At 32.9% G+C, this 12,463-nt stretch overlaps 1 protein-coding gene across 1 annotated transcript in view; it reads left to right on the plus strand.

The window, feature by feature from the left end:
- Positions 1–12,463, plus strand: part of LOC129231842 (beta-arrestin-1-like) — a 66,319-nt gene that overhangs the window by 37,539 nt on the left and 16,317 nt on the right. Inside the window, exons 8-10 of the mRNA XM_054866224.1 lie at positions 4,128–4,212; positions 5,541–5,613; positions 10,520–10,663. Of these exons, the coding sequence (XP_054722199.1) occupies positions 4,128–4,212; positions 5,541–5,613; positions 10,520–10,663 (302 nt within the window). The remainder of the gene's footprint in view (positions 1–4,127; positions 4,213–5,540; positions 5,614–10,519; positions 10,664–12,463) is intronic.

Consider the following 12,463-nt stretch of genomic DNA (forward strand, 5'->3'; position numbering starts at 1 on the left):
TTCCAGAGACTAGCAAAAATTAAAAAGTAAATTTTGTCCGTGGGTACAACAGCTTCCCCTATAAGTGTTATGAATGTTTTTTCTTTAAAATTTCTTTTTCCTCTGTTTTTTTTTTGGGGGGGGGAGGGGGAGAGTATTACGACAAGTAGGCTACCACAAAAAAGTGTAGTTTACCTTATTAAACCATTGGTGTAGTTTTGTTAATAATGCGAGTTCCGTTAAATCATTTTTAATGATCTTTATTTTTAGAAGTGACAATATTTAGCATGCATAGCTGTTCATTACAAGCCAAAAAGAACACTGCTTGCAATAAACAACAAAAATATATATAAGAAGCTTTAAGAACATTACTAAATTGTCACCAACAACGTAGAATATGCTACGATAAGGATAGCGAAAATGAAAACATTGGGACAACGATGCATAGTAACATCAAGCCAATCACGTTGCATTTTTGTATCGCATGATATTTCGTCAATTTTCTCTTACTTTAAAATTCAATATTAAGAGAAAGCTTTTTTTACACGCAAAACCATTTTTATAAATGGTAAATCATAATTTATCCAAATTAAATTAGATATTACGTTTTCTTGAAAAGTGCAAATAGCTCAATGCTAAGGAGCTATTTGAAAAACAAACTCCGTGAAAAAAATCCAATAAAAAGATGAGCAATGAAGATTTTAATTAAGAGAAAGAGAAACAGGGTTTATATCGGGTGTTCAGGTCTCTTCCACCCTTCGCAACCCACTTTTGTGAGAAGAGTATGATAGACATCGATAAACGATAATTAGCCGCATTCTCATTCCTAATGTAATGTAAAAGTCTTTATTCAAATGAGATTAACTTCTCTACTCTTTCAGCACTTGTAAAGTTTCAGTTTTAGGTTGGCATCCTTTGATACCCAATCATATACAAACGAGGCATGCAAGTATAAATAGTGAAAGAGTCCAATCGCTTTCTTTTTCTTTCATCAGCCTTTTAGGTGTTAGGTCCGTTAGATGTTGGGGAGTTGTAAACTTCGCCTCCGCTTATGGCGAGGTTTTTTTTTATTAATTTATTTTATTCATTTATTTATTTTAGTTTTGATGGACCAATAAATTTTTGGTAAGCTTTTAAACAAGTTTCCAATGTTCATTTCTTCACATTGACAATAATTCTGTTTCTCCGTCTGCATGGTATCATCTCTACTTGTATAAGCACATAATATTGTTGCATGACTTATGAAACTTAGCCTTTCGACTTTCTGTTTAAACAACGTAAGTTAATCAGGGTAAAGGACCTTTATCAAGGAGGGAAGTCCATTCCCTTCCCCTACTTCTACTCTTGCTTATAATGCTTCTCTTCCTTTGCCCTCCCCAATTTTCCCCTTGTGGTGCCATCTGTTGGCAGCATATTTAACTTTTTAGAAAATTCTTTTGAAGATTATGTTTTTGCTTGAAAAAGAATAAAAAAACTTTCACATCCACCACACCCATCGTAAGCGCCACTTTGGCAATTTTCCAACCTTTCCCGCCAAAAGTACAATACACAAAGGTTTTTCATTTATGTGTTAAAGTATAGTGCCTAGAAAGAATAGTGTGCCGATCGGCGCTTTTTCCCCTTCGATTCTTGAAGACAAAATGTATGAAAACCGCTAGAGGGCAGTGCGGTCGAGGCGTACGTTCAATTTCGCGATGTTTACATTAGTAGACGCGGGATTTTGTTACAATTTAGTTCCGCGTTTCTCTTTTTTACCTTTATTTCGTGAATATTTCATGAAACAGCGTTTAAGGCTTTTAATGGAGGCATCAAAGTTTAATATTAGAAGAAGTAAAGCTTCATCTTGTTTCGTACCAGGGTGCAAAAGTGGATACAAAACATGCAAAGAAAAAGTTTCGCTTTTTAAAGCTCCAGCAGATGAAGAAAAACTAAAGAAGTGGAACTCGTTAATTCCCAGGTTAGATAAAGTTTTTGATAAATATTGCTCAATTTGTGCTCTGCATTTCGAAAAACATTTTATTGAAACGCATTATAAGCATATTATAAATGGTGAGGAAGTTTTAATTCCTCGAGGAAGACCTTTTTTGAAAGATGAGGCAATTCCGACAATTTTCCCAAATCTGCCAACATACTTTACTAAAAAAATACCAAAGCAAAGGTCCATCAGGAATTATGCAGTTAAGAAAAATGTTCCCTGTTTGAAAAAAATAAAACTTGATCTTTCCGCAGATGAAACTGAAATAACCACGTATAAATCTATTATAGATGAAATTGTTCATATTAATTTGCCTAACGAATATTGGGTTTGTAGGAAATTTAAAAAATCTCCAAATATTGTAGTTTTTGTATATAATGAAAATTATGTGGAAAATAATATTGACGATAAAAAGATCATTATTGAAGTAGAAGAAAATTTACAAATCAATGCTACTATTTTAGTCAAAGGTGTAAAAGTAGATTATCCTGTTCTTAAATCAGTGTCGGATGTCAGAAAACTTTTTATTGACGTTGATGCTAGAATCGTGTGCAATGGGATGGGTACATCAGAGGAATTCAAATTTGTGTTGCCTGTAATGAAACGAACTGAATATTTTGCTGATGGTTCATCTTTAAGACACTGTAAATGTCAAGGTTTTGTATTGAGTGAAAAATTAAGTTGTAATTTTTGTAAAAAGAAACGTAAATATTTGTTGACACAGAGAGCTCTGAAAAACAAAAGAAATATAGCAAATTTACAAAGAAGTATGGTTGCGGAAAAATTAAAAACATGCATCAAGTAACTTACCGTCTGAAGAAAAAATCAATGGATTTATCAAACAAATTAAAAGTTAAGGAAATTAAGAATAAGGCGAAACTTTCGAAACCTTTACAGTTAACTTCGGAAACTGTTTTTAAAATTTAAAAATAAAAAAAGAACAAAATCGAATTTTCGATAAATCGCTTCGAGGTGCACACCCCCATGCTACAAACTAACTTTGTACTAAATTTCATGAAAATCGGCCGAACGGTAACGCATCACAGGGATCCAGACAGAATTCCGGACAGAAATCCAGACAAAAATCCAGACAGAAATCCAGACAGAGAGACTCATTTTTATTATTAGTAGAGAAATAAGAGACGCGCTGTTATTGAATACTTAAGGGCCATTCATTAATTACGTAAGGATGATTTTGGCAATTTTTGACCCCCCCCCATGTAAGGGTACGTAAGAATTTTCACCCCCCCCCCCCATTTTTATGTAAGATTCCAATTTGTTTTCCAAAATGATAAAATAACAAATCTTGAATCGTTACATCACTGGAATCGTTATTAAATTCACATTATTAAATTAAACCTTTTGCGTAAAGAAATAGTTACTGAAAAGAATCTAAACTGAATGTTTTTTTGATGTAATATTAATTACAAATAAAACATGCCGTACGCAATGCGACTCCTTTATTATATTTTACACTATAAATTCTTTGTAAAACAAATAAAAGAACATCTTATCCTAACACGTTTCTTACCTTCCAGACGCAAATGGAACATAATCTCTGCCAAATCACTTGACCGCGCAATTTCTAATGTGAAATATCGACTTGGAAAATATTATGTAAGAATGAGTTTGACCCTCCCCCCAAGTAAGGGTACGTAGAGGCTTTTCCAACCCCCCTCCCCCTCGGGACCCTTACGTATTTAATGAATGGGCCCTTATAGTCTACTATTTTCATTGAAGTAAGGTAGTGTTATAATAAGGTAATTTTATATGCTTCAAAAAATAAACGAACACCCATGTAACAATTAGCACTTATTACAGAATTTGTCTTATGCGCAAAAATAAGTTTAATTCGAAAAACGGGGCTTTTAAACTGCGAAATCAGCATGCAATCGCTGATTTAAAACGAGTCTGATTGAGGAGCATAACGTACTACTCGAGTGTAGCGCCACCTGGATTTTCCTCAGATCTGACCTCACTTTTTCCCCGCCGATCGGCACACTACTCTTTCTAGGCACTATAGTTAAAGGAAGTGCTGCTATTTTATGTGATTCAGTTAGTACATTTAATAATATTTAAAAGAAGTAAACATTGAGGAAAATTATTTCTGCTGTGAAATAATTTTGTAGAAGATTATAAATACAAATATGTAATGTAAGATTTATTTCTCTAGCTGTATCACCATGGAGAAGATATTGCTGTCAATGTTCATATAGCCAACAATTCCAACCGAACTGTTAAAAAAATTAAAGTTTCAGGTAAGCCATGTATTTTACAATAATCATTATAATATGTTGTTTAAAGTCAAATCTGTACTAATAATATAAAGCTGAAGAGTTTGTTTGTTTAAACACGCTAATCTCAGGAGCTACTGGTTTAAATTGAAAAATTCTCTTCGTGTTGAATGGTCCATTTTTTGAGGAAGGCTGTAGGCTATTTATTTTGAAAATCAGATTGACCAAAATAATTACAAATTAAATGTTTAATTAGTTGTTTAGTTCTATGAATTCTTAATAGATAGCGGGATAAGCTTAGCTCAATGGGCACCCATATGCATAATTTTATGGGGGGGGGGGGCTCAGATATTTTCCCCATGGTTTAGCAGAATATTTTCCCCTTAGAAACTGATTGCAGTGCAGATTAGACTTATTACAGTTTTACATTTTTATTAAATTATTCATTGATGGCTAGAGAAGAAATGATTTTACATTTTTTTTCAGAGAAAAAAAGTACTAAATGCATTCAGGTTCCAATTTCTAAGGGGGGGGGGCTTGATCCCCAACTTGCCTCCCGGATGCCCTTGCTTAGTTCTAAGAATTTCTAATAGATGGTGGGGTAAGTTAACTGATACAGAGGGCGCTGGCCGACAGTCTGGATAGCAGCAAGGAACCATGCCGTGCGGCTAGCAAACTGATTTTTGAATGTGTTTTTTTTTTTTTTTTTGATATTCAGGTACATAATTTGATTTTGTACGATTTTCTATTGGGTTTTGTTTTCCTTATTTCTTCAACGTTTGTTTTTGTTCTTATAGTTGAAGATAATTACTTATCTAAGTGAAGAATTTGATTTCTTGTATTATTCAATTGTGATTGTTCTCTATAACCTTTTTATCATAGTACTGCTTATTTGGCAAAACATTTTAAATTGCAGAAAAATGTCCGCTTCACTCGCTAAAGAGCAGGGGTATGGTAGTGTGCTTGCTTGGCGTGTTAAGCGGTGAATTGAAGGATTACTTTAGAGTTTTAAATTACAAAGAGACTTTAATAGGGTTTTTGAAAAGGTGTGCATGCATTTTAGTTGAAGAAAAATGATCATTTCAGATCAGAAAAGGGGGGGGGGAGTGGATTTTTTTATTCAACATAGTTTCTTTAAATTCTTCGCATGGGCATTGCGGCGCAGGTACTGCTAGTAGTTTATAAATCAAAGCAAGGATCTATTTGCAGCACTTGTTTTTATATTGCCAGTAATTTATTAATGATATCTTTAGTTTTTTTTTTCTTAGTTTTATCATGATCAATACTGTTGTTTATTAAATACTTACTGTTTTATTCAGCAAGTTTATAACCAGCCCCCCTTTTTTTTGTAGTTCGACAATTTGCAGATATATGTTTGTTTTCTACGGCTCAGTACAAATGTACAGTTGCAGAAATTGAAAGCGAGTAAGTTATTATATGAATTATTGAAAATACAAATTTGAAATAAGAAATCTGTATTACTTTGAAAAAATATGTTATACAGTTGACTCCCGCTCAAACAAATTTCAGAGCTCACACAAATTCCTCACTCGCAACACGAAAATTTTCGGAAGGAGGTATTGGCTACTCTATTGGCTACTAAATATTGGTTTTGTGAATGGAGTACATCCCTTTAAAGCATCATTGACAGTGGAAGTTCCCACTCCATACTAGTCTACATGTTGCTTTGTTAGTGTGTTAAATAACTACTCGGCCTTTTCATTTATTTTTTTAGTTATAAGTATTGAAATTGATAAAATATAATGGCACTGTAGCGCGCAACATTTTCATACAATTCATGATAATTTCAAACAATTCTGAGATTTCATCTTTATGCACAGAAGATTGGTATTGCCTCATTTGGAGTATGGTGTTCAGTTTTGGTGTCCTTTTCTGAAGATATATCTTTATTAGAAAGGGTTCAAAAGAGGATTACTAAGCAAGTAAGAGAACTTTCAGATTTAAATTATGGTATCAGACTTCAAAAGGCAAAAAATTGCATAGTCATGAAAAAAGGGCATAGTCAAAGCTGATTTATAGGAGACGTAATTCAGTTGCTTAAATTTATCAAAATGAAGGGCAACATTTTCAACGAGAGGCCATTGTTTTAAGCTATTCAAATCTCCAGCATATCTGGAAAGAGAGAAAAATGATTACTTCAGTAGGATTGTTGGCACTTGGTGCAGCTTGTCAAAAGAAGATATAATGAGCATAGAAGTACAGTGAAACCTGTGTAAGTTGACCACTTGCGGTGCACTAATTTAGTGGTCAACTTAATCAGGTGTTCAACTTATATAGGTTGAATTAATGATATAGATCTAATTCTGTACCTGAAACTAGAGGTCAACTTAGACAGGTGGTAAACTTACAAGAGTGGTCAACTTTACAAATTATATGGTGAATATTAATGGCTGTCTTAAAGTTGTATACAGTAAAACTACTGTATATAGCTTTAAGACAGCCATTAATATTCACCATATCATTTGTAAATTGTATTACTTGTAAAAACATCTTTCATCAGTTCAGTACTCATGAAGCAAAAACACTGACAAAATCCTGCTTTAATTTTCAGAATGAATAAATATTGTTTTGTAATTTTTAAAATACTGAAGAGTATTGAATGAAATGTTAAAAGGGATGCTTTAATATTGATTGACCTCAGAGCAACAGTAAGCTATCTAAACCCAGAGATAACACTAAGATATCTTACTGTTACCCTGAGGTGATGATATGCTCCATTCATGTGACATGCCATATTGCTTGCCATGGGATATTAGTACAATAACACAAAACATATGCATTTGCATATGCATTAACATTTGTCATTAAATTGATATTTTTGAACTGGTTTTTCTTCCAACCTCTTGCATTAATGTATTTGATATGTATTTTATTTTATCTTACACCAGTGGTGCCAAACCTTTTTTTACCCAAGGGTCGCACCTTATGCTAAGATGAAACTTTCAGGACAGAACACATATTTATAAAATTTAAGTCTATTCAAAAACTTTTAGATAACTTGGGGGAAAAAAGAAAAGGGAAAAGCATACGAACCAGGTATTGTTGTCATCATTATTTACATACTTATTTTATTAATATGAAGTTTCCATCTGTTTTTAGAAAACAATTTCTGACTATTTGGCTTCAAATTTGCAACAATCATTCGTAATAACGAATGAGGATGATGGATTGCTTTGTAAGGCTTCAGAATGTTTTTCGATTTGTAACATGAAACATAAGGATGGGTCACATGGATCAGCTTCGCGAGACACATATGGGCCACTTGCCGTAGAATTCACACCACTGTATTAAATAATACTGTTACTTGTCTATAGTATGTTCCAATCTAAGTTGGCACTGAAGGGAAAGGTACGAGATGTGCTATTCCGCGATGAGAAGTAGTTCTAGTAAATTTGGAGGTTTAAACGGGTGTAAATTCATAAATGATGTGAAAAAAATAAAGAATGTATGTGGTTGAGACATATAGTTGAAGTTGTTGTGTGTTAAATATACTTAATTTGTAAGAATTTGATTACGAAAGGAAAATCAAAGCGCCGTAACTCGACTTCTGTCTTGGCGAAGACTTGAGTTTTCAAGGTTAACCTTGGCGGGTTTCCTGTGGACCGGCAAACCCCCCAGAACTCGTTTCTCCCCACTTCGCATCGCCCAAGGAAAAACATCTGATTGTCATTATGACTCTTGAATGAACTCCCCTTATTGTGGTCAAAGCATTTCCGCCTGGTCTGTTTTCTCATTTATGCTTTCCATCGTTATTTCCAAGCAATTGAATACATTTTTAAAAACAATTTTCGTGAGTAAGAAATAAAAAATGAAATGAAAATATTAGTTTTCAATTATTTATTTGTTGCAATTACAAATACATCGGGATTTTTTTTCTTTGAATTCGAGATTTATTACTTGGTAGTTATAAATATTCTTTCGTTTCTCACATAATGAGCCCAAACTTTAAGAACATTGTTGTGAACAAATGAAAGAAACCCGAATTTTGTTTAAATGTAACAAATACTTGTTGTGTACAAATCCTTGCTACGACAAAAGTTTTTTTTTTTTTTTGGATCGTTTAAAAAGTTTATGGAGGAAAAAAAAATAATGCTCTCACACTCACTCACACACACACACGTATGTACAGATACACTATTACAAATTTACACCAATGAACTGCTGGATGAAGAAGTGTTATTTTTTCTTTTTAAATTTGAAACATACACATCTCCCTCAAAATGCGAAATGATTTGCCCTACCCCCTCCAGGGTTAGAACCCCTGCCTTAAATTAATTTTTTTATAGGAAGTAAATTTACTCACTCCCAAAGTATACCTATAAAGTAGGCTTCATTAACTACGCTAAGGTAAGTAAAATAATTTTTAATAAATTGAGTTTCAGGGTTAATCATATACTTTCACAGTCACGCAAAATTGAGAGCCATAACTTTTCTATTTGCACAAACCTCAATGCATTTTCGTTTATTATTTTTAACTTTTTTCATAAATAAGTTGAGCTTAAAATCGACCTTTTTTTTTTTGAAAAATTCAAAATTAATATCTTCTCTAAGCTCTGGAATGCAGTAATAGTCAATTGTTTCCATGAAGTTTCTAAGTTTTTTTATTTGAATAGAATTTTTTAAAAAGAGCAATCTTTTTTTTTTCTCCAAAACTGGTTATTTGATCTTTACCATTATTACTAGAGTGTATAAAAGGAAAACGCATGTACAGGGTTGAAGTATATTATTTTAGATAATAAAACAATGTTGAGTTACACAAATTTGCTGAGAATTGCAGACACGTGTTTCATGGTTTCAAGGAACACCCAGTTTTAATGCAGAAAAGTGAGCACAATCTTTTTTTTTTTCCAATGAAAAAGGGGCTCCTTGAAACCTCAAAACAGGTGTCTCTAGTTTTCTTTTGAACAATTTAACATTGTTACATTTTCTTTTACTTTCCTGCACAGTTGGATTTTTAAATCAGAGGGATTATGGAAAATAATCCATAAATATTAAGAGTTCCTTTTTATTGCAAAGATTTAAACGAACTTAGGACGCATTTCTCAGGTGCATGTGAAAAATTAAAGAGAAGTGATTCAAAACAGAGGTAAAGAATGTGGGACGTAACAAAGGTTGCAGATTATTTCAAATATGCAATCAGTTTTGTCCCGAAAGCTGTTTTGTTTTTAAATGGCAATTTCAGTTTAATTTAGTCATTTTTTCTGAAAGCACAAGTTTGAAAGAAGCTATATATACATAGGATATGGATAAGAGGAGGCACATGTGGAATACCATTTCCATGTCAGAGGCAGGGTAAAAGATCCACTTCTTAACAAACTAATAAAATTGCCGGCAAGGATTGAAAATTTACATTTCTTTTTTCGCGAAAAGCTTGTTGAAGAACTTCAATCTACAGTAGAAAAACGAAGATGCGCTTTGGAGAACATGTTCGATAGTTTTTCATGTTATACTTTTGAAAAGAATGCGGTTCTTTTCTATGCCTTTCGTACCCATTATTACCATGGGCAAATGTTCACAGCTGTGTGCTAACGTTCTCCTTACATATATCAACTTCAGTCGTCTTATCTTTTCTTTTGAAATACATGATATATATTTATACTGGATGGTCCGTATTAAGAGGGCACATGCTTTTTATCAGCAAACGAAGAAATCGCCAGAGACAGAGTATGCGTCTTTCAGAGCATATTCTCTCTTCTTTTAATTATTACTTTTTATTTGTTTTCCTGCTAATTTTTTAATCATTCAGAAATACTTTTTAATTACTTCGTGACCGATAGCTCTCCGCCGCTGTAAAATGAAATCCCATTCACAGCCTTGCATTTGTGATAAAAATATGATGAAACATATTTGAGACAAATCTAATTTCTTTGAAAACTTCAAGGATAGTTGTTTCCTTCTTGGTATTTTAAATTATTTTTTTCCCTCGCCAAATTCGGCAAGTCGCGCCACTGACTGGCACGCGCCCTACGCAGAGTAACCTCGTTTCCTTGACAACGGCTGCAATTCGGCTTGCCTAGCTTTCCCTTCAGTGCCAACTTATTGTGAAACAAAGTATAACTTTCAGCATAAAATTTCATATGTATTGTTTGTATATATGTCCTGTAATATTACTTTTCCATTAAAAAGAGATGTGCAAAATATGTTTTAGCCTCTTTTATAAAACTGTCTTTTATTTAGTTCTTCAATCACTTTAAATGCTTAAACTTTATTTAGATTTTGTTTATCTTTGTCAGTTACAGGGCGTATATTGATGCATTTTATTTTTGTTGCCAATGATGTTAACATTATTTTTATATTTTTTATTTTGCAGAGATGGTTGTCCGGTTGGTCCAGGTTTTACTCTCTCCAAAGTATACTATCTCAGACCTCTATTAGCTAATAATAAAGATAAGAGGGGTCTAGCACTTGACGGACAACTGAAGCACGAAGACACTAATTTGGCTTCTTCAACTATGTAAATATTTTATTTATAATCTGTTATCTCTGTTCTGAAATGAGTGTAAAAAATGTTCTAATAAGGGATTTCTAGACTTTTAGCAGTCTAAGTATTATTCATTGTAGTACTTGTAGAGTTTATGGGATATTGTATCCTATTGCAGTTTGATTGAAATTTAACTGGGAAGAAAGTTTAAAATATAATGTATTAATTGGAATTTTACGTATATATATTGGGAAATGTAGCTAAAATACATGAATGCTTTAAGTTCAATAAGTCTAATCTTTCTCAGTTCTTTCCTGACAAAAAGGCTTTTGAAAAACCTAGTGTCATATAACAGGTAAGGGGCAGTAGCTGCAGATTTTTCGTTTAAATTTTTTTATTTTTGTCTATTTTACGTTAGCTTTATTGTACAAGCTTGCATATTTGTTTTCTGCTGAAAAAAAGGAGGAAAACAAGTTCCAATCTTTCCCTATTGTTAGTATTGAATGCAAAATAAGTTTCTTCAAATATCTCAAACTCATTTCTGCAAATACTGCAGTTCACTTGCCCAGGGCAATATACTGGTGGTTTGTTTGTTAACCTTATGGCGCGAAGAGAGGTCTTCCACCAAATAAATTTTTGGAAAAAGACTTATTTAAGCTCCAGAAAATTTTATAATGATATGTTAAAGAAAGCTATTTTGATGCGTGTGTTATTGCATGTAGTTAAGTAACTTTTTGGTTGTGGGGACACTTTTGCATAACCTTTTCCAAAATAGAAAACATATTATAATCTTCACTTAGATTTTCAAAGCACTTATTTCCTGGTCATAGGTTTGCATTTCTGCTGTTGTGTTTGTTGGGAGAATTACCAACTTCACATTCCAAAACCCTGTGTAAATCTCTAAATTCCATTGTGTTCCCTACATGGTCCACAAAAAAAAAAAAAAAAAAAAACTTTCTATTTTGTTTCTTTATGTAATGTTCAAAATATTTCTTACCAGAAATACTTGCAAAAACTGACCAGTTTTATTGGATCATATGGGGAAAATTTTCAATTAAAGAGGGATGTTGACCATTGCACCTATGGAAAAATATCGGAAGGTTTTATTCTTATAAAGATGGGTTTATCTGTTACCCAATCAAGTAGAGTGGTAGTACTTAAATCTCGCTATTTTTGTTCACAACGTACATATAGAGTTTATAATGTTTCTAAATTTGCATTCAAATTCAAAATGCAGGTAAATAAACATATTTAGATTTGATTAAAAAATATATCTTCATTCATTTATGGCAATTAAAGTTTCATGAGTTTAAAGTGGTATATTTTACATGACTTAATTTTATATATTAATGTTTAGCAGACCCAATTGGACAGAAATTGGCTAGTCAACTCAATGTTATATACAAGGGCTGTTAGAAAACACTTTTTTTTTGTGTGTGAAAACAAGAATATGAACTGAACTCTTTCATGAACGGAATTTGAATTTATCTGTGCATATTTGAATTTTTTCCTGTTTGTCAATAGCATCAGTTGCTGGCAAACAGATTTTGACCAAGTTAGTTTGTAGAGTTTTTGTCAGACTTATTAATTTCTAGACGAATAAACAGGAATAACTGGAGCAGCGCTACTGCATGAAATTTTGTCAGAAGCTGGATGACAGCTAAGTAGAAACCATTCGAAAGATTCGAATGTCATTCAGTGACAATCCCTCAGCACATCTCTGGGGCATGAATTTTCAGCAAGAAACTTCTCCTGCAATTCAATGGGCTCATTGCTCTCCTGATATGACCCCTTGGAATTTCTGACTATTCCCCAAACTCGAGGTGAACAAGA

The sequence above is a fragment of the Uloborus diversus genome, chromosome 10 (assembly GCF_026930045.1).
Source record: "Uloborus diversus isolate 005 chromosome 10, Udiv.v.3.1, whole genome shotgun sequence".
Lineage (NCBI taxonomy): Eukaryota > Metazoa > Arthropoda > Arachnida > Araneae > Uloboridae > Uloborus > Uloborus diversus.